Source organism: Vombatus ursinus, unplaced genomic scaffold (assembly GCF_900497805.2).
Source record: "Vombatus ursinus unplaced genomic scaffold, bare-nosed wombat genome assembly UNPS02014785.1, whole genome shotgun sequence".
Taxonomy (NCBI): Eukaryota; Metazoa; Chordata; class Mammalia; order Diprotodontia; family Vombatidae; genus Vombatus; species Vombatus ursinus.
In genome coordinates this window covers 8,117,921-8,141,244 of record NW_020954563.1, presented here as the reverse complement: position 1 = coordinate 8,141,244, position 23,324 = coordinate 8,117,921, and the positions used below count along the sequence as shown (strand labels likewise).

Here is a 23,324-nt window from a genome sequence, read left to right as displayed (position 1 = left end):
CAACAAAAATAAACTATTTAGTACTGGCGTCCACGAAAGAATAAAAAGAAGTTCACCTTTGTCTTAGTTTCATTAACGAAAATGGGTCAGTCCATTGAGTTTGGTTTCAAGTCAAACTCGCCGCCGCTGGGGCTCAAAGATCAGCCTCTTCCTTTCCCTCGCATCTCTCTGCAAACCCAGAGCTGAGATGCAAAGCGAGAGCGCATTGCGTCATCACGCTGCAGTCTTCCCCAAGGCCCTATAAAAGGTCCGCCATCTTAGTAGTAGCGGCCCGTCGCTGCGCCTGCGCGCGGTGTCGCCCGCCCGTTGCTAGGCGGTGCGGAGGCAGCGGCGGCGGCACCTGGAGACCCTGCCCCAAGTGATGCTGGTAGGCGCTGCGGGGCCATGGTGGTTAGTGGGCCTCAGGTAAGAGGGTTTCCGGCCCGGTCCTGCTGTGGGCTGCCGGATGAAGGCCCCCCTCCTCCTCGACGTGGGCCGGCGAGGTCTCCCACGGCCTGCCCATTTCCCGCGGGCACCCTAGGCCTGGAGCCACGCGGAACCAGGATTAATATGTTGTGTTAGGAGTCAGGGCTGGGAAGAACCTTCGAGATGCCCTTATTTTGTAGATGAGGAGACTGAGGGTCAGGGAGGAGAAGGAGGCTTGCTGGGATTTGAACCTGAGTGTTCTGAGTTCAAATACAGAGCTCTTTCAGTGGTGCTGCGCTGATTTGGGACTTCTAGATTTTTATTTTTGTGCCTCGGAAATGACCAGCTTTATCTCACACTCATCTCACCGGGGGCCCCAAACAGAGCTACAGCTACTCTGGCCATCATGCATGCGTGCTTCTTCCCTCTGATTAAAATAATAATAATTGATATCATTTTTTTTACATCACTTTCCAAATATACCTCTCTTCACTCCTCTCCTCTACCCAGGTGAGCCTGCTCTGGTAACAAAATACTTTTTTTGTATTTTTTTTTTTAAGGCTGTTGGGGTTAAGTGACTTGCCCAGGATCACACAGCTAGTAAGTGGCAAGTGTTTGGTCTGAGGCTAGATTTGAACTCAGGTCCTCCTGACTTAAGGGCTGGTGCTCTATCCACTTAACAAAATACTTTCAAGAAACTTTAAAAAAAAGAAAAGGCACTTCAACAAAAATAGCCAATGCCTTGATTCTATGTATGCAGTACACCTTACCCATAGTTCACTCTCCCTGCAAAGAAAGGACTGAAGGCATTTTATCGGTTCTTTTTCAGGGTCAGACCTCCTGGGCATTATAATTACACAGTCCTGCTGTGCTTTTATCTGTGCTTTCCACCCATCTGAAAAGATTATCCTCCCCCTCTCAACTTCCTAGTTCACATCCTTATCTTTATTCAGTCCCCCTAATTACCTCACATACTGCCTCATATAAAGTTTTTCCAGATCCTCCACCTGTAAGTGATCTCTCCTTATAGGGTTGAATGCTTCTCTTTTGGACAGCTCTTATGCACTTAATTAGGAGAGATGGTATTACAGAGGCTGTGGTTCAGAGCATTTGTTTTGGAGTTACAAGACCTGATTTCAGAAGAATGCTAGATTTGGATTTGTTCTTTCTTGATTTTCCTCCCTGTCTGACTTCCCCTTTTCAGTCTCCTTTGCTAGATCTTCATCCATGTCACTGTGCTCTAACTGTGGCTGTGCACTAAGGCTTTGTCCTGGTCTCTCTTCTTTTTTCTCTTCGTACTCCCCCATAGGTTCAGTTACCATCTTTGTGCAGATGACTCCCAGATCTACATATCTATCCCCAGTCTCTCTCCCAAGCTCCAATTCTGTATCATCAATTACTTATCTGTTGGATATTTTGAATCAGATGTCCCAGAACCATCTTGAACTCAGTAAGACCAAAACAGACCTCTTTATCTTTCCCTCCAAACCCACCTTTCTTCCTAACTTTCCTGTTTGTGTTGTAGCTCCCCATCCTATTTTCTATCCAGTTTTGTGTCGTGTTTTGTATCCTCAACTCCTCACTCGTCACATATCCACTCAACTGCTAACTCTTGTTTCTTTCTCTACGCATCTCCAGTATATTTGCCTCTCCACTCACATCACCATCGCTTCAGAGTGTCATAATTTCTCACTCTGGACTATTGTAGTAGCCTTCTAATTGATCTCTCTCCCTCAAATCTCTCCTTACTTGAATCTGTTCTCCACAGGACCACTAAATCAATTTTCTTAAAGTATACATAAACTCCAGTGATTCACTGTCACCTCCAGAATCAGATATAAACTTCTCTGTTTCACTTAAAACTTCATAATCTGGCCCCATTCTACTCTTCCAGCCTTGTAATACATTACACCCTCCACATCAGGTTCCAGCTATACTGGCCTTCTGGTTGTTTCTTGCCTTTGGACTGGCTGTTCTCCATGTGTAGAATGCTTTTCCTTCTCCTTTCCTTTTCCTTCTCCTTTGTGCCTCTTGGAATGCCTGGTTTTCTTCAAGGTTCAGCTCCAGTGCTACCTTCAGCTAGAGACCTTTCAGATCCCTCCTCACTACTTGTTCCCCACAAGATTACATTTGTTTTGTGTCTTGTGTGATACCTGTACATGTTCTGTCCTTGAGGGCAGGGATTGTTTTGCTTTTGCCTTTGTATCCTTGATGCCAAACACAGTGCTTGACAAAAGTGGGTGCTTAGAAATGTTTCTTGATTGATTGTTTTGATATCAAGGACCTAGGTTCCAATCCTTACTCTGCTACTTACTATATGTGGTGAAGAGCAAGTCATTTTTCCTCACTGGATCTGTTTCCTTTGCTATAAGATGAGGGAGTTGGACTAAATGTTTTGTGAAGTGCTTTCCAGTTTTAAATTCTGTGATGCTGTTTATGTTCATGTCAGTAAGATATTAAGTTATTTGAGGACTACGTTTTGTCTTGGTGTCTTCAATACTTAAAGAGTTTCTTCAACTGAAAAATTCATTGCCGATGGCCCATCTAATGATGAACCTCTTCAGGCTTATCTAGGTTGGTCCTCAGACAACAGACATAGCCTGTCACTCACTGGGCTTATACTTAAAGCCTTTTTAGTTTGGTGTAAGACCTGCCAGAGCTTGTACTCTAGCAGAGTTACCTTTGTGACCCTAGTGTCCTCTTTATGCCATGATGAGGCTTCAGAGTAGGACTTTAGTGGAGAACCATTAATGTCTTGCCTTTTAGGATGCCCATTTACCCAAGTAAAACAGATACTGGAAGGATGAATTTAATATTTTGATCTAAGAGGTAAGTGTAGTTTGGTGGAAAGAATAGTGGGTTGAGAGTCAGAAACTGGATTCTAGTTATAGTTCTAGCATTGCCTAGGTATGTGACCATGGACAAATAACTTATCCACTGTGGGTCTTTCATTTTTTAAATCTGGCTGAGATGAGACATAGTGTAAGAAGTCCTCAAGAATACTTATTCTTATGATCTTTCTTTTCCTAATTCATCAATAGTCTCCAATGCTTGTACTCAAACCAAGAACAAATATGGGGTTGATTTCCTGATCCTCCCAGGAATCCTTTGATGTGAGAATACTCACTTTGGGCTTTCTATTCTGTCTCTATATTGTCAGGATGTTTCACTGTGTTTTTTGTTGCTCGACAAAAGTCTGAATCTTGGTTTTGAAGTCAGTCCAGTCAGCCAGCATTTATTAAGTGCCTGTTATGTGCAGGCCCTATGTTAAGAGTTGGACACATAGAGAAAGGCAAAAATCAATCCCTGATCTCAAGGAACTCATAATCTGAGGGGGAAAGACAATATACAAACAACTAGGTAGATTTTTAGAGTTTAAATTGGACATAATCACAGAGGGAAGGCACTGTGGGGGGAACTGGGAAAGACTTCTTACCAAAGGTGAGACTTTGGCAGAGACTTGAAAGAGTCCAGGAAGTGGAGATAAGGAGAAAGAACATTCCAAGGATAGGGAACACCCAGAGAAAATGGCCAGAGTCAGGCGATGGAATGTCTTGGGTGAGTTAAACATCACAGAAACAAGTGTCACTGGATAGTAGGATATGGAGGGAAGAGTCCTGATATGAGGATCCGTGTCTGCATATTTTAATGACATTTGAGTTGCATATAGTTCTTATTCTTAGAAGAGGTCCTTTAATCATTTTCTCTGCATATAAATCTCTGTTTGCAGAAGTTTTAAAATGTACTATAGAACAATTCAAATTCAAAATTATTTTTTATCTCCATTATTACTGATAGTAATTGTTCTTGAGCTTATTATTTATAGATTCCTTTGAAAATTGATAGATATTGTTCGAATTTTTTTGGGGGGCGGGGAGTTTACATTTAGCAGTCCTTATGTTGTGTATTAGTGGAAAGAGCACTGGATCTATAGGCAAAGGAACTGGGTTTAATCACAGCTCTGCTACTTATTTTTTGAGTGGTCTTGGGAAAATGACAACTTCTCTGGAACTCACCTTCCTTATCTGTAAAGGAGAGCTTGGACCAGATGATCTCTAAGGTCCCTTCTAGCTCTAAATCCAGTATCCTAAAACTTTGACATAGCTTCTCTTAGGCTGAGAATGCCATTTATAGGTACCTTTTGTTGGCTTGTGATAAAACCAGCGAGGGTGATTGCCTGACTGTAACATAGAGCCTCAAGGCCCAAAAAATCATTTTGCTGGTTGGTAACAGAGCAGCAAACTAGATTGTTTTTGGTTTAGGGGAACTCAATTCAGGAACAGTTTTAAATTGGAAATGGTGAGTGGTAGGATAAGGTTTAGTGTCTAAGGCTTAATCTCATTGGTACTTCACAAAATAGTCTGGTTGTTGCCTTTGGTGAGGAGGCTTGGTGGAAGGAAACCACAAAAAAGATGCAGTGGTTTATGGGCAAAATTGATGAAGGAAGGTCCAGGAGTAGAGGTCCCCTTTGAGGAATGATAGATCAAAAAGGCACTAGGCAGAGGAAAAAGATATTAGAAATACAATCCAAGGGTCATAGAAATAGACTAATGGCTTGAGAGAATAGTATGGAAGAGTTGGGTAGGGTAGAGAGTTTCCTTATCAGAAGCCCCTTTTTCTCAATGTGCTGAATTGAACATTGGGTTTCTATTTAGACTAATTTTTTTTTTTTTTACAGTTTAACCTTGGAGACTTTAATAATATTGTAATTGGAATGTTGTTATAAGGTGGTTATTCAAATAAAGGCTTTTTTAAGTGTGATAAGGAAGAATTACAAATGTTTATTCCACCATAGTCTATTTTCTTTATTCTATATTTTAGTATTTGGGGTACTATGTATGTTCCAAATGTGTTTTTAAAGTCCTAGTTTTGCTATATATAACCTTATAATCTTGTAAATATATTTAGACTTATTTAGAAACAGGTATCACTTTGGTATTCTAGTTTATTTTCTTTTGGATTATTATAGCCTCTGAGTACATTGCCTTTTACTTTCTAACTATTACCTTTTTACTTGAGGCAACTATGGAGAAAGAGCTTCGAAGCACCATTCTCTTTAATGCATCAAAAAAGGAGATATTTACTACCAACAGTGGCTATAAGTCCTTGCAGAAAAGACTTCGTAGTAACTGGAAGATTCAGAGGTGAGTAGTTACTACTATTTTCTATTCTCAGCAACTGTAGCAGCTCTAATATACCAGTAAAATGGGAGACTATTTTCTGAATAACCATAGCCATAGTGGCCAACTAGTAACTACTCTTTCTCGTGTGTCTTTTGTGTGAAAGTGGACCATTTATTAGATTATTTAAGAAGGAGTTGACTATAATGATAATGAACCAGTAAATAATTACCATTACTTCTCTTGCAAATTATAAACAAATTCTTTATTGAATTCAGTAGGATATCTCAAAAATTACAAAGCAAGAAGTTGTGCTAATATCACTCCCTGGTTTCTTGAAACAGCTCCACCTTTTTCAAAAACTTAAGCTACTCAAATAATTTTAGAACTCATACATGTTTGAATAGGATCAATATAATGGAAAGAAAAATAAGTGTATTCGTTTTCCTGTGAAATGAATCTAGAATTGTTTAATAATGATATAATCATATTTCTAGTTAAAGGCCATAATTATTCAATATTTTGGCTGTAAAGGTAATTTTCTTTCTTACTGGAAATATTTGAGCATGGTCCAGATATCACCAATTGGGGATGATATTGAAGTAGTTCTTGCATTCATCTTTTAAAAAAATTTTTTTAATTCAAAAATTTTATTTGTTTCCAATTACTTATAAAAATGATTTTTAACCTTTGCTTTTTACAGTTTTAAGTTCCAAATTCTCTTCTACTCACTCCCCTCGTTGAGAAGGCAAGCAAATTGATATATGTGCACTCATGCAAAACATGTATCCATATTAGTCATGTTGTGAAAGAAACATAGACCAAAAAAACCCTCCAAAAAACATAAAGAAAGTTGAAAAAAAAAACCCTAGTATGTTTCTATCTGCATTCATATTCCGTCAGTTCTTTCTCTGGAGGCAGATAGCATTTTTCATCATAGGTCCTTCAGAATTGTCTTGAATCTTTTTTTTTGCTGAGAATAGCTAAGTCATGCACAGTTGATCATTGTACAATAGCTATTACTGTGTACAATGTCCTCCTGCTTCTGCTCATTTCTCTTTATATCGGTACATGTAAGTCTTCTCAAATTTTTCTGAAAGCATCCTACTCGTCTTATAGCGAGGATTCCATCACAATCATACACACCAACTTGTTCAGCCATTCCCCAATTGATGGACATCCTCTCAATTTCCAATTCTTTGCTACTACAAAAAGAGCTGCTATAAATATTTTTGTACATATAAGACCTTTTCCTTTTTTTTAAAATCTTTTTGTGATATAGATGTATCAGTGGTATTGCTGGGTCAAATGGTATGCAGTTTTGTAGCCCTTTGGCCATAGTTCCAAAATGCACTGCAGAATGATTGGATCAGTTCACAGCTGGTGGAAGGTTATCCTAAATTGCTCTGTGGTTCTTCCCATGCTGTAGTTCCATAACTTGTGCTCTCCATGCAATCTGCAAGATAGAATAATTAAAAAATGATTCTGGGCTACATAATCATATTTGCTTCATTTTCCCTTTTAGTTTAAAAGATGAAATCACATCAGAGAAGTTGATTGGGGTAAAATTGTGGATTACAGCAGGACCAAGGGAAAAATTTACAGCTGCTGAGGTAAGAACTACCTTGTAAATAGGGTAAAGCTAAATCTTGTATATCACAAACTGCTACTGGATTTATTAGTTTCATCTTAGCTTCTGTGTTTGTAATTCTTTTGTTAATTCATTTAGTTACCTCCTATAGAAATAAGTTGGTTAAACTAGAAGGGGCACTCTTCAAATTAAGAGTATTCTGAATAAGGTAGCTAGCTCTTTTTCCTAATATATAACATCTCTATCTTAATATAGGGCCATAATAGAGTTCTGGCACTTTTCATGCTGATATTCTTTAGATATCACATTTAATATATGAAGTAGGATTTAGAATAGTTGTTTTTTCTTTCCTTTTTTTTCTTTTTTCTTTTTTTTTTTTGATAGTGATGTAGCAGTGAAAATAGTGCGGAAGAATTAGTGTAGCATAGGGTAGGTTATGTTTGAAATGTTTGAAATTGAACTCAGGAGAACCTGAGTTCAAATGCGACCTCAGACTCATAACACTCACTAGCTGTGCGACTGTGGGCAAGTCACTTAACCCCAATTGCCTTACCAAAAAAACAAAAAAACCTTCCTAGTTAAAGAAGTAAAAATCTTTTTCCATTAGCTCCATTTATCTTTGAATCTATTGTATCCTTCTGGGGAGAACGTAAACTTCTTGTGGGCAGGGACTGACTCAATTTTGTATTTGTATCTCCAGCACAGTGCTTGACAGAGAATAGGCAGTAATAAGCCCTAGTTGATTGATTCATTAGGCAAGGCTCTGTACCTCATGTATAAAAAGACAATAATAACACTCGTACTGTCTACCTTACAAAATTGTTATGGAGAAAGCACTTTGTAAGCCTTAAAGTGTTATAGAGTAATGTTATTATCTTTACTTTTTTCCTGTTAAAGCTTCTCATTTTGCTTTGGAAATTCTCTTTGAAATTAAGGTTTTGTTGTTGTTGTTGTTGTTGTTGTATTTCATGGAGAATGAAAAACCCAGCTTATAGAAACTGGGAAATAAAGAGTTTGGAAAATACTTTCTTGCCCTAAAATACAACTTGACTAATAGAGTGTTGCTTAGGTCCCCCTGCTGTTACTTTTATGTTGTGAAGAGAGGAGTCTGAGTGGTTCTGATTCTATATGGATGCATTTCTCTTCTTTTCCCTTTCTCTTCACTCTTAATAGTTTATCTGCTTAGTCAAACGGCTGATCAAGATATGAGAGTTAAAATTTTATCAAGTGGCTGAAGGAAGAGGAGACCTCAGGTGGCTGCTAACTTTGTTACTATGTTTTTATTATTAAAAAATGAACACATTTATGCATTTTGCCATATGTTTGCTTTTCTAAATTTTACATTCTTATGATGATGGTTTCTTCTGTTATTAAAGGATTTCTTATCTGAAAATTAACCTTTGTGAAATGTAATAATTGAATCATCAATATTTTGGAGCTTTGCATTTAAAGACAGGCTTAGCAGCCTTGTGTAGTGATCTAATAAAAGCCTTACTTATATTCATATTTGATTACTTTTTAAAGTTAAGACTTAAAAATCTAGCTATAACTGAGTGTTTTTACCTGTAGTACTTGAGAGTAATTCCTCAGAGATATTTGTATTTTTTTTTTCTTTTTATAGTTTGAAGTGCTAAAGAAATATCTTGAAAGTGGTGGAGATATCCTTGTTATGCTAGGAGAAGGTGGTGAATCCAGATTTGACACCAATATTAACTTTCTACTAGAAGAATATGGGATCATGGTTAACAATGGTAACCAAATTTTTTATAAACTTGTGGCCATGGAAGTAATATTTTCAGCTGCTATTTTTAATCCATACAATTTACCATTTATTTGTAGTCTAGTCTATAAAATAATTTTTTTCTTTTCCTGAAGATGCTGTGGTGAGAAATGTATATTACAAATATTTCCATCCTAAAGAAGCTTTAGTATCCAATGGGGTCTTGAACAGGTAAACATATCAGAAGCTTTAATATCATTAGTCATTCTCCTCATGCTCTGCCACTTTACTGCTCCTGCCAATCCTACTTTCTCACTGCCTACCTCCCACTTTTAGTCCGTGTTTTGGGGAAAATTTATCTCCTTCCATCTTGTAAATTATGGAACCTACATTCTTGAGACATAAGTCAGAATTCACCTTTCTGCTATGTTCCATGAAAAGAGAGCTTCATCCTCTGGTACATTTATTATTTACAACTTTCTTGTCTCCTAAGGAGTGTGTATATTAACATCCATAGCGTTGTCCTCATTATCACAAGAATCTAATTGTCTGATTACATGTAGTACTGTATAAATCAAGACAGGCATGATACCTCCCTGCTGGTATTTTATAGTCTAAGGTAATCAGCTGAGAAAGTATACCCAGTCCTTGTATTGATGGTAGGTTATATTCCTGGAAAATGTGCTTTAAGCCCAAACAACATAAGCAAATAGGAGTTTTTCATGGAAACAATATTATGTGATGGGGTTATGGCCCAAACCACGGGCCTGACTTTTTACACAAATGATTACAAACACCTTATTTATTAACTATACATATTATTATTTATAATTTGATCTAAAACAAGTAGTACAAAGCAGCACCCCAGTTATGCTAAACTTAACATAATACTATATTAGCTTATTATATAAAGTTCTTATCCTTCCTAATTTCAGCCTTAGTTTTGCTGTGACAGAAGGTAGAGAAGGAATATCTTTGTTAGGTTTTTGTGTAGGTTAAAAGGAGTGGAAAGGCATTTCAGGAAAAAAGGAACAACATAAGGAAAGGTAAGACTGATCATGGAATGTTTGTAATCAGTCAGATGGTCATTTTGGTGTCTCATATTTGAGAGTAGCTAGAGATAATATTGACTGAGTAGAATGTGAGGCCAGATTATGGAGGGCTTTTAATACTAGGTTATGGAGTTTGGGATTCATCATGTAGGTAGTGGAGGGCTATTGGTTGTATTTTGAGCAGGGAAGTGGTATGATCAAATTAATACTTACATTAAGTATAACCCTTAGTTTTGGATCTAGTGTATTTAGTGGAGATGATGATTGAAGCTTGAAAGTTGGGGAATAATATTATTATTTGAAGAAGGTTTCATGGATACTGCATGACTTGAGCTTTTTGAAAGAAAAGGATTTCACAATGATGGCATTTCTAGTAGATATCATGACCCAGAGGTGGGAGTGATATAAATGTACATAAAAGGGGTTTAGTAAAGTTGTAAAGATCTTTGGATATAAGTAGGAAGATATAGGAAGACAAATGAAAATAAGAGACTCCATGGTACTTTGATGAATATCTCTGGAGCTTAAGCATATTCTTGATATATGTCTATATATTTATATATGTGTGTGTGTATATATATACACACACACACATATGTAATAGGCACATGTTTTCAGGAACTAAATAAATAATATTTATTGATATGTCAAGAAGCATATATTAGTAAACCAGTTGCTGTGCTAAGTGTTGGGGATGCAGAGAAAGATAAAAATACTTCCTGTCCTCAAGGAATTCATAATTTAATGGGTAAGATAACATGCAAACATCTATGTACAAATAAGACATATACAGAATAATTTGGAAGTAGTCTCAGAGGAAAGACATTAGCATTAGGGTTAGGCTTCTTGAAGAAAATGGGATTTTAGCTGAGACTTGAGAAAAGTTGGGCAAGTCAGGAAGTAGAGATAAAGAAGGAGAGCATTCCAGGTTTGGGGGACAGCCTGTGGCTGTCTAGGCATGTAGTTGGGAGATAGAATGTCTTGTACAAGGAGTAGTAAGGAGACTGGGGTCACTGGATTGTAGAATACATGAAGGAGAGTAAAGGGTAAGAGGATGGGATAGGAAGATGGAGCCAGGTTGTGAAAGGATTTAAAAGCAAGATGGAAGCTTTTGGGGGAAGGAGACGGGCAGAGTAAAGATAAGGAGTAGTATTTTGAACTGTTTGAATTTAAGGACGTCCAGTTCAGGATATCCTATAGGCAACTGAACGTGCAAAACTTCAGAGGTTGGGAGAGAGCTTAGGGCTAGAGAAATAGATCTGATAAATTATCTGCACAGAAATAAGAAATACAGAGATCACCAAGTGAAATAGAGTAGAGGGAGAAATAAAAGGCCTACAACATTATCCTGGGTGACACATACAGTTGGAGGGTGTGACCTAGATGAAGGTCCAGCAAAAGACATTTAGAAGGAGTGTTCAGACAGTTAGGAGAGAACCCAGAGGGACAACAGTGTTAGGAAAACCTAGACAAGAGGGCATCAAAGAGAAGAGGGTGACGGACAGTGTCAAAGGTTGCAGAGAAGTCAAGACGATGAGACTTGAGAAAAGGCCATTGCATTTGGCGGCTAAGAGATCATTGGTAACTTTGGAGATGACAGTTTTCAATTGAATGATGAGGTCAGAAGCTGAAGTGCAAAGAGCCAGGAAGGGAGTGGGAGGAAAGAGAGTGGAGGCACAGATTGAGTTTAGCCACAAAAGGGAGGAGAAATATAGGAAGATAACTAGCAAGGATGAATGGATCAAAAATGAGGATTGACACAAACCAAATACCTTTCTGCTGTGGCAAGAACTGTTATAACACAACTTTCTTCTCTGTCATACATTTCTACCTCTCTAGATCTTATCCATCCATTTTTCAGGCTCCAGCTCAAATCCCACTTCTACAAAAAAACACTCAGCCTCCAATTCATCTCTGAAGTCCTTTAACACTAATTATCTATCAGAGTTGGGAAACCTGCAGCTTTGAGGTCACATGTGGCCCCTTAATAAAAGGATTTGTTCTGTGAAGTTTGGATTCAGTCAAAGGGCCATACTTGAGGATGTACAGGGCCGCATGTGGCCTCAAGGCCGAAGGTTCCGCACCCCTGGTGTATACCATTCATTCATTCAGGTACTTAATCACAGACTGCCCTGCACTATTATTAAATTTTCATATATGTATGTCTTTCTGTCCAACTAAATCAGAAGTGGCTTTTGGGCAGGAACTTTGGGGGTGGGAGGGAAGACCTTAAAATAGTCTAAAGTGTTTGTCTTTCTGCCTTAGATTATTTTAGGGTCTTTATAAAAAATTTCTTGCATGCTTCTTAAGACCTTATATTCTTCAATATTTACTGGACAAAATTTGTATTAAAATTCAAGGGTTTTTTTTTTAACCAAGTTTGTATTTGCTTCTTGAAGGGAAATAAGCCGAGCTGCAGGAAAAGCTGTGCCTGGAATAATTGATGAGGAAAGCAATGGAAACAATGCCCAGTAAGTATATATTCTTAGTCTCAAGTTTTCTTTTCTGTTCTTTGAAGTGTTAACACTAGGAATTCCAGGATATCATATAGTTTTTTTTTAGCTTCTTTATGCGCTCTTATTGCTGAGTTAATAGTTAACTAAGGGGGAAACCTTATAGCTTTAGATAGTATTGCTGAGATGGAGTGTATAGGGTGTTCAGGGAGAACTAGCACCTTTGGTGAAAGGTTTGCCAAACCCTTTTCATGGCTGCTCATCCACCTTTGGTGGTGTCCACCTTTCACCTAACTCACTTGGGATTCCAAGAAGCTGTAACATGTGCAGGGGCCAAACCCTAGTAGAACCATCTTGACAGACAGGCCTCAAGCCCATTGGTGAGTTAGGGAGGTGTCTATCCCAAGCATGTGAAGGCTTCCCCCAGTGGAATGGGCAGATGGGAACGGTTTGTTCCATTGTCTATGAAGGCAGCTGAAGCAGGTGCTGTGGATCGCTTGGAGCTTGATCAGACATGGAATGTGACAAGGTCACCTACTGCGTCCCAGACCATTGCCAGTCTCTTGACTTTGTCCTGCCACTGGACTTTGATGACTCAGGAAGAGAGAGTGAGGTTGACGACTTTGTGCAACTCTGCCTCACTTAAATCCAATTCATGCAAGACATCACCCATGATTTCATTGGTCCTCTTCAAAAAGGAAGGACAAACAACCACAACTCCTGAGATAATTAGGGAAGTAGCTGAAGTTGAACGCTTTGTGAAGTGAAATGAAATGTATTCAGGTTAAAGTAGTCTTAATAAGATTTAAGATAATTTAAAAAGGCAAGTATACCATTGGATTTTGAGGTAGGAGAAATGGATTCTAATTCTGTCTCTTTCACTAATTTTTCTTCTTTATAAAATGGGGATAAAATGTTCTTACCTTCCCCAGAGAGCTGTTAGGAGGATAACATATGTGACAATTAAAAAAAAGCAAAAACTGCTACATAAATGTAAGTTTATCTCAAAAGGCATACCATCTTTCCCCTTATATAATCTTAAAGTTTAAGTGGTACTAGGTTGATCGAAGCAAATGAGCTTAAACCCTTTAAGATGCTTGTCTAGCTTTTGACCCCAGATCAGTTCTGGTCTGATGATGCAGTTATATCACTGTATATGTGTTATTGTTCTCTGTTGGTGTCTTGTGTCTCTATTAGACTGTAAATTCTTTAGTGATGGGTGGGGACCATGTCTCATTTAATCTTTGTAACTCTGACAGCTCTAATCTTGCTGTGCACAGAACACTTGCTTAATACATGTTTGCTATGTTATATTTGTTTTTGTAATATGCCCACAATCTCCTTAACTGTTGAAAATCTTTCTAGATCTTTAAAACATGTTTAAATGCCTCAGTGCTATCAAAGAGTGGCATTAAAACCTTCATGAGGGTCAGGTTCTCTTTCTATTTACTTCACTCTCCCCTCCCCCACCAAAAAAAAAAGTCTTTAATGGTAAGTCTTTTAATACATGAATGAGAAATGTAAGTAGAAATGATGGCAATGTTTACCATTTCCATTTTTATTTTATTTTGCATCTGAATATATGAATAATGCTAGTGCATTATTCACAGTATAGTGAGTTCCTTGAGGGTAGAGTCTCTTTTTGACTTTCTTTATATACCTAACGCTCCGCCCAGTGCTTGAAACATAATAAGCTCTTAATAAATGCAGGTTTACTTCAGTTGTTACCATTTGTAGTTTGGAAAACCAAGGCCTGGTATAAAAGATTCTCTTCTGGTCAATAGATTGGCATCATTCTTTGTCAGTCTTATCAAACGTTTTTATTTTTAACATGTCTGAACTTTTCCGTAGGGCTCTCACCTTTGTATATCCATTTGGTGCCACACTGAGTGTAATGAAACCAGCGGTAGCTGTTCTATCAACTGGGTCTGTCTGCTTTCCTCTTAACAGACCCATTCTGGCTTTCTACCACTCTAAGGTATAAATTTCCTTGAATTTGTCTTTTATGTATTACTTGATACGTACAGAAAGAGCTGTTTAAGATGTTTGAACCAATTTGTAACTTGTAAATACCCTTGTCAACAACTACAAGCTCTTTCCGCTTAGTACTTTGTAAAGTTACACCCATTCAGATGCAAATAGATTTAATGAAATATCAGAATGCACTAGATTATATGGTATGATGCTGCTGGTGTCAGTTTGAGCTTATCCCAGGAAAACTGAAACTGGAAAAACAATGTCCAAATTCTTGTCCTAGACACCAATTCTTGTCTCTCTCTTTACTTAACAAGTTTATGTGTCTTTGCTGTTAAAATAACAATACATGTGAAGCATTATGAATAAAGGGAGTTTTGCAAATGTTCTTCCCCAATAGCTAGAAACATTTTCAAATGAAAACAAAATGATGTTTAATAATGGAAGCTGGATATGTGTGTATTTCCTTTTACATATATGAGTTTACATCCACAAAAGATAGTTACACTATTTTTAAGTGCTCTTGGTAAAAACATGTTTTAACATCAGTTTTATGGAAAAATTCTAGTGATTTGATTTCTCATCTGTGAACAGAAATGTTTCTTTTTAGAATAGTCAGCACTTAATTAATGAATACCCATTTTAGAATAGTTATTACTTAATGAATGAATACCCAGTGTACAGAACACATTACCCAGCCTTGAGCACTCTGCTGTATACAGCTAGTTCCCTATTAGTGCAAACAATGACTCCCTTCCCTGAAGTGGTTTCGTATATTCAAATTAATGAGTCAAGTTGGTATCATGAGATCAAAAAATGATTACTGAGAATCACCTCAGAATCCTATTAGAAATCATTGGCAGTTCCCCGGGGTTAGAACTTGTGTATTGGCTCCTTGTTTAATGTCACTTACATCACTGAGTTTGTTGTTACCCTTTTCCAGCCCTTTTGCTTTACTAGAATAGAATTGTTAATATGAAGGGCAGAGAGAGAATTGGTCTTTAACTAGACATCCTTTTTCATTTAGCTGGAGGAAATTATAGACAAAATGCTGGAAGAGGAAGCTGAAGACAATGGTAGAATCTCTGTCAGGGCAGAAAAAAGGATTAGAAAGAAGATCTGTAATCTATTTGAGAGAAATGAGGTAGGGAAAAGATGGTGATATTAGGGAAAGGAAAATATAACATAAAATATCATTAGTAGAAAGGAAAGTCAATTTTTTGAACTTTATTTCTGGGAGTTACCTATAGTTTTGTTTCTAATCACAGCAGTATTCAGTTATTTGTCCTTTTGTGAAACTCTACCAATGAAACCTCTATTTGAAATAGTCTTGAATTATTTCCAATGCCTTTTATTTCATTCTTTTGCCTCCTCACCCCAGTGCCCTAATCCAATGAATGAATCAATTTTAATGTGATAGCCAATATTAATTTCCTGAAAGGATTTTTTTTAAAACTTGTAGAGTTTGCACTTTTGCATCATCCGACTCATTAAAATGTTCAACTCATTAAAATATACAAAATACCTGCTTCAAATATAATTCTGTTTATTCGATACCAAACAAAGCTGTTCCTGTACCTCTTAGCTGTAATAGCTTTAAAAACTGATTTTGAAACTCATAAATGTCTTCATGACCTGATTACACATTTAATAGGTCCTAACTCCAATATATAGCTTACTTTTGGATCTATCTTTTTCTTTCTTTTAAGAACATGAGAAGATAATTATCCTCTCATTATACAGGATAATAAAAATGGGGGAGGGGGAACACATAATAAAGCTTGATTGTCATTGTCCCATGCAAGTAGTATTACCTTTAAAAGTCAAATAGAAGAATATGCAAGAATTTAAATGAGAATGAGATTTGGATCATAGCACATTATGGCATTATATTTTGTATATCCTTGGCTGTTTTGCAGCAGATAGGATATTTGTTCAGTATATGTAATTTGTTTAGTTTATAAAATGTACTCTGAGCAACCTTAGATTCTACCCTAAATGGATAGATAGTGATGAGAATAAGCTTGTCAGGTTGTGCTTTTGACCTGTGTATTTCAATGTATTGCCTGTCATTGACAGAACCAAAGTGGAAAGTTGGCAGTGCTAGGTTCTTGCCACATGTTTAGTGATCAGTATTTGGATAAAGAAGAAAACAGCAAAATCATGGTAAGATTTTTTGTAACGATTATTTTGTTATACAATGAGTATGTATCATTTTTGTGCCATTGGTGCATTCAGTCATTTGTAAAACAAGTAGATATTAGAGAAAATGCATTTGCCATTGCTATTCCAACTATTTCATTAGGACACCATATATGAAAGAGACAATATTAAAGTGTGAGAGCCTCAATTGGTGAGCTAAAATATGGAAACAAATCTACCCATAGCATTACCAAGGGCTGTAGACTTTGGGATCAGATAAATCATTAATAAAATGATTCAAGAAAAGAGGACTCAGGTTGGGTTACTTTTAAATGATACATTGAAAACTGAAGAAATAGTCTTAATTGCTATGGTAAGAAACTGAATTAGATCTTTTGTTCGTGGAATTTATATAAAATTTGATTGTCTTTATAAATACTCTTAAGTTTTATACAGGTTCCCCCTCAATCAGTCAAGCATTTATTAAGTGCCTACTATGTACCAGGTACTGTGCTGGGTCCTGGGGATATAAAGACAAAAAAGGAAACAGTCCCTGCCCTCCAGGAGTTGACATGCCATCAAGGTAGACAACACTTACATATTTAAGTATATACAAATAAGTACAAGATATTTAATTCTAGGAGGGAAGGTACTAACAGTTGGGGAGAGCAAGAGAGGCCTCATGTAGAAGGAGGGCATTTAAGCTGAGTCTTGACAGGAACTAAGGATTCTAAGTGGCAGAGATGAAAAGAAACTGTATTTTGGGCATGCGGGACAGCCAGCGCAAAGGTGTGGAGATGGGAGATGGAATGCTAAGTGTAAGAAGCAATGAGACAGTCCTGTTAGCTGGACCATGAGAGTGCATAATGGAGAGGAAGGTGTAATAAGGCTGGAATGTTGGATGGCAAACAAAGGAGTTTATATTTATCCTAGAGACAGTAGAAGCCACTTAAGTTTATTGGGTAGGGCATTGGTTTGGGAAGACCTGCACTTATTTTGGCAGCTGTATGGAGGATGAATTGGAGAGGGGAGAGATTTGAAGCAGGGAGGCCAATTAATAGACACTCTTGAAACAGGCCAGCCAAGAAGTGATGAAGATCTGAGCATGGATAGTGGATATGTGAGTACAGAGAAGGGCACATATTTGAGAGACGTTGTGGAGGTAGAAACAAGAATGGGCAATTGCATATATGGGGATGAGAGTGAGTGAGGAATCAGGGATGACAGAGATTATGAATCTTTGTGACTAAAAAGAAAGTGGTGCCCTTGACATAAATAGGAAAGTTGAGTGACTGGTGGTGGGTTTCAGGCACGTTGAGTTCTAGATGCTTAGAGGATATGCAGTTGGAAACGTCCAATACACAGTTGGTGATATGGGACTAGAGCTCAGGAGAGGATAGGTTGTAGAACGGGGTGTCATCTACACAGGATTAGAAATAGGAGGGAGGGGGGCAGCTAGGTGGTACAGTGGATAGAGCACTGGCCCTGAAGTCAGGAGGACCTGAGTTCAAATGTGGCATCAGACCAAACACTTGACACTTACTAGCTGTGTGACCCTGGGCAAGTCACTCAACCCCAATTGCCTTAAAAAAAAAGAGGAGGGAGGGAATTGTCATTTGTTAAGTGCTTGCTTTGTGTCAGGCACTGCTAAGTGTTTTACAAATATTATCCTACTTGATCCTTACAGTAACCCTGGTGCTATTATTATCCCCATTTGGAGAAACTGAGGCAGAGGTAAAGTGACTTTCCCAGGATCATACGATTAGGGTGTGTCTGAGGCCAGATTTGAACTCAAGTCTTTCTGACTGTAGACCCAGAACTTGCTCCACTGTACTATCTCACTGCCTAGAATGGGGACAGGGTCTTTGATTTCATTAGTATAGGGAACTCCTGAGTGAGGAAAATCCCTCTATCAATGCAAGTCAGAACTTTCTCTGAAACTTATAGTCTAGGCAGCTAGGTGGTATAGTGAATAGAGTGCTGGGCCTGGAGTCAGAAAGATCTGAGTTCAGATCCAACTTCAAACACAGTGTGACCTTGGGTGGTTCAGTTTACTTCTGTTTGCCTCAGTTTCCTCAACTGTAAAAGGGGGGTAGCAGCACCACCTACTTCCCAGGGTTGTTGCAAGGATCCAATGAGATTATATTTGTAAAGTGTTTATTTGGTATGGTGCCTGGCACATAATAAGCACTATATAAATACTAGTTATATTAAGAGAGTTGCTTAGATCACTGAGAAGTTATATAACTTGTCCAGGATCACAGCCAATGTATGTTAGTGGCATGAAGTAGTGGGTAGGGCATTAGACTTGAAGACAACAGCTCCTGGGCTTAAATCTCACCACAGACACTTACTAGCTTTTTGACCATGGGTGAGTCACAACCTCTTTTTGCCTCAGTTTTCATGTCTCTAAAATGGTTGGATTTGATGGCCTGGCTCTTAATCAGTTATAGCACGCTGGCCTCTCCATCTGCATGAAGATGACGTTCAAACCCAGGGGAATCAGTGAGATTACCAAGTGTGAGAATATGTGTAGAGAAGACCCAGACAGAAGTCCAGCATCTGTTCGGGGGTGTAATATGGATGATGAACTAGCAAAGGAAACTGAGGAGTAGTTAGACTGGTAGGAGAACCATGAGAGCAAGTGATGTCATAACAACCCAGAGAGGAGAGAGCATCCAGTCAGGTAGGGTGGTCAGTGGTGTCAGAGGCTGCAGAAAGGCCAAGAATGGTGATTGAGAAAAGACTATCCAAGAGATTGCCAACTTTGGAGGGAGAAGTTTCAGTGGAGTTGATAGGGTTAGAAGGTAGATTGCAAAGGATTTAGAAGTGAAAGAAAAAAAGGAAGTGAAGGTATTAGGTATAGACAACTTTTTCTAGAAATTTGGTGGAGAAAGGGGGAGGAGAAGTTTAGAATGATAGCTTGAGGGAACAGTAGGGTCTAATGGGACTCTTTTAAGGATTGGGGGTTTTTGGTAATATTTGTAGGCAACAGGAAAGGAACCAATGAATAGGGAATGATACAGAGAGAATGATTGTAGCAGCAATCTGCTGGAGAAGATGAAAGGGGATGAGATGAAGAACAGATACATATTGTTAAAGAGCTGGCCTTGGTGAGAAGGACTGTTGATATTTCAGTAGAGTAAAGGAGGAGAGAATAGAATTTAGCTTCTAAAGTTTAGGATAATGCATACTATTAACAAAATCCCCTTATAATGTGAAAGACCAAATTGACTCTTGCAGATATACTTTTAACCCTAAAACCGTGAGATTTTTTTTTTACCCTTTTCATGTCTAGAATTTTATTTTACATTTGAAATTTTAAAAATTCTTATAGAAGTTGTGACTGAGTGAGCTTGACTGATTAGTAATATTAGTTAGACTAGTGATGTTTGTTTAATGATATTTTAAAGCTGAACTATGTCATGGATCATTACTTTAAACTAGAGGTGGCAGACTCACAGCCTACAAAACTCCTGAGTACAGCCTGAACAAATTTAAAATGTAATTGGGAAATATATAACAAAATAAGTAAAAATACAACACATCATAGATAATGTTAATTTGTGGTTTTCTAACTCAGCATGTGGCAACAATGATCCATTTGTATTTGTTTTTGGCACCACTGCTTTAAACTATATTACACACATATTATACTTCCTTTATATTATGAAATGTTTTAAAAACTAGGCATAAACTCTAAATTTCAGTACTGATGCTTGAAAGCAAAAGAATTTCATAGTCTTTTATGAAATGAATATTTATAATCTTTTTCAATAAATGAATTGAGGTTTTGTAAAATTTATTTTTGTGGTTCATTCTGTCATCTTAAAATGGGCACATCTTTGTTAATTTTTAATGTATGTCAGTGAAATTTGGTATAAAGTTACAGGGGTAAAAAGGTCTTAGGAGAATTTATAGACAAAATGATAATTTAGCTTCACATTAATTGGAAGAAAATTTCATGAATTGTAGTTTTTAAATATTTTATGGGATTACATTGAGAAATGGTTCATGGAACAACTAATTTTAATCTGTTTTTACTCTTTTTTAATTTACTATTTCTCACTTATTTACCTGGCTTACTAATGTGCTTTGTTTTGCTTCTAGGATGTAGTTTTCCAGTGGCTCACCACAACAGACATCCATTTAAACCAGATTGATGCAGAAGACCCAGAGGTAGGAAATCATTTAAAATTTAATTCACAGAGACAGCGTTTCACCATTTTTAACGTTCTGAAAGGAATGTCCTCTCCTTAATCTCTATTTTTAAGGCAGTGTTAAAACCTCAGTATTATGAAGAATCTGTCATCTCACTGATGTGAGTTTTCCTTCTTTTGATACAGATAAGAACTTATCCTTGCATTCTCATCCTGTGTAACGCTTAACTGTATTCTTTCAGAGCTCTTCCCAGACAATAAATCCAGTGTTAGCCATCCTCTAGGTCTATTTATATTGTATGTTTCGTTGGATCCCTGAAGCCATCTGTCTGTTACTCCTCATTGATGGTCTGGCTGGACATAGATAAATAAGCTGATTCTGAGACAATATCCATATCAATGATTCTGTCTGTTAAGATAGAGTCAGTTTCATTTTTTGTGATCATGTCTTGGTGCTCTTCATGTCCGCTATCTTCTAACTTTTGTAAGAAAGTGTTCATTATATACAAGGGTGTAGATCCTGAGTTATCTGCAAGCCTTTGGCCTCTTTTTTTCCCCTCAAACCTCATACTTATTTTCCGGCATAATTTTCACTGTCGTCACACTTCTTATTTTAGTTAGGGTACCTACCATTAAGTGCCTACTAACAACAAAATGAAGTTACTGTTGTAAAATATCTGGGTTGAACTTGTAAAATCTCTGTTTATCATGAAATAGTCTTTGAGAAATAAAGGAATTCTACTTCAGAATTTCTGTTGTATATGGCAAATATTAACAGAAAATTTCTTATTAACTCTGTTCAACTTTATATTGTGAAGTACCAACAACAGCAAAATATCTGGCGTGTTCCTTCTAGTTGGTTCATGTATTTATATGAAGCCAAATTTCAACTTTATAATTGCTGTTAATACTAAGCAGTAGGTCTAGAGTCTTAGAATGAAAGAGCTAGAAGGACCTTTAGAGATGATTCAACCTACTCAGTTAAAAGATACATGGATATATATATAATTTTTTTTTTTTTGGTGAGGCAGTTGGGGTTAAGTGACTTGCCCAGGGTCATACAGCTAGTGAATGTTATGTGTCTGAGGCTGGGTTTGAACTCAGGTCCTCCTGACTCCAGGGCTGGTGTGCGCCACCTAGCTGCCCCTTAAAAGATATTTTAAAAGTTATTATTTTAATAAGGGGTAACAGAAAGTTCACTTTGTGTTTAACAAGGCAGACCCAAGAAAATCCATAAATAAGCAAATAGAATGCTTTCTTCTGAAATTCTGTTGCATCTGGCCCTATTTTTTCCCTTCTTTTCTTTTTTTGATATATTTGTCAGTTGTAAGAAGGGGGATAACCTATGGACACATAGCTCATGTGTTCCATTGTTATTCATGAAGCTTCTGGGTATCTGGAGGAAGGTCCGGGAGGACATGTACAGGAGAGGCATAGGATTGGAAGGCATGGTTGGGTTGGAATCTGTCTGCTGGAGGAGGCAGATCATCAGAATAGAGAATTCAGGATGTGCATGAAGTTCTTCCAACCTCCCCATCTGACAGACTTCTCTCATCTAAGACAGACTCCCAGAGGGGACTTCATCTGTCAGATGTCCCAAAGGCAGTTAGTAGCAGAGGAGGGGGCCTGGGCCTGACTCTCCTGACTCTTTGTTTAATGCTCTTCTGTTTGACTCTACAAATGCTGAACACAGAAGGAGAGGCAGTCTGTCTACACTGTGGAACCTCACTTCACAGGATCAAATCTGAGGTTTCTTCAGACTTTGCTGGGGGAAATTGAGCTAAGATTTTTGTGGTCTGGTGAACCCTTTCCTCAATGAAGAAGCCCCCTCTCCTGATGCAGATTAGCACCATTTCTGCACCTTCTAGTCTCAGAGAGCTGCTGAGGCCTTGCCAGGTGAAGTGACTTGCCCAGGCTCCCACAGTCAAGAAGTGAGAGCTATGACTTGAACTCAGGTTTTCCTGGCTCTGAGACTACCTCGCTTTCCACTCTACCTCTTTCTAAAACTTCTGAATCATGGCTTTCTGAAGTTTTAATTTTGGGACGTTGAGAACTGATGTACTTTGTCTTGTATCATATAAAAAGCAGAGAAATTCCTCGTCAGAAAATCCAGATCTTCTTGTTAATGGAACATATTAACTAACTAGTTAATAATAAATACTAATTATAATTAAATATTACAATTAATTGGTAAAAATTACAGAAAGATTGGTCATGATGGAAATAAAAAATAAACGCCAATGAAAAGATCCAATTTATCAGAAGAAAAGTTTGCTATGTACATTTTTTGGGGGAGAGAAATGCCAATTTTCACTTTTTATGAGAAGTCTATGGCATATGTGAAGGGAGAGGAATGGATTTCAGTTAGAATTTTATGCGTTATGTCTGGAGAGGGATCTTTGCTAGTAATATATAATATGGGTAGGAAAAGGTTTAAATAAGACACCTCTGTGCTGGCTATTCTGGTCTTAGAGCAGTTCCTCTTCATCCCATTTTCCTGTTCAAATTCTTGTGAAGTAGTAAAGAGAAAAGGAAAGCCATCATGTGAGGAGGGCAGTAGTGGGATGTTCTATCCGGTGTCACAGATCCTCTCTGTACTTCTCCGGATTTTACTAGGAGCCCACAGGAACGGGGTTAATAAGAAATGACAAGCTCTGTAGCAGTCGGGACAGAGATGTAATAACCTTTTAGGGGCCATGATGCTGTT

At 37.7% G+C, this 23,324-nt stretch overlaps 1 protein-coding gene across 1 annotated transcript in view; it reads left to right on the top strand.

Moving 5' to 3' along the window:
* The first annotated feature begins 299 nt into the window (after positions 1 to 299).
* IFT52 (intraflagellar transport 52) overlaps positions 300 to 23,324 on the top strand; it is a 33,036-nt gene continuing 10,011 nt past the window's right edge. Inside the window, exons 1-9 of the mRNA XM_027867291.1 lie at positions 300 to 405; positions 5,425 to 5,549; positions 7,051 to 7,138; positions 8,738 to 8,867; positions 8,992 to 9,067; positions 12,288 to 12,359; positions 14,193 to 14,319; positions 16,395 to 16,481; positions 20,568 to 20,636. Coding sequence (XP_027723092.1) covers positions 385 to 405; positions 5,425 to 5,549; positions 7,051 to 7,138; positions 8,738 to 8,867; positions 8,992 to 9,067; positions 12,288 to 12,359; positions 14,193 to 14,319; positions 16,395 to 16,481; positions 20,568 to 20,636 — 795 coding nt within the window. The 5' untranslated portion in view covers positions 300 to 384. The remainder of the gene's footprint in view (positions 406 to 5,424; positions 5,550 to 7,050; positions 7,139 to 8,737; positions 8,868 to 8,991; positions 9,068 to 12,287; positions 12,360 to 14,192; positions 14,320 to 16,394; positions 16,482 to 20,567; positions 20,637 to 23,324) is intronic.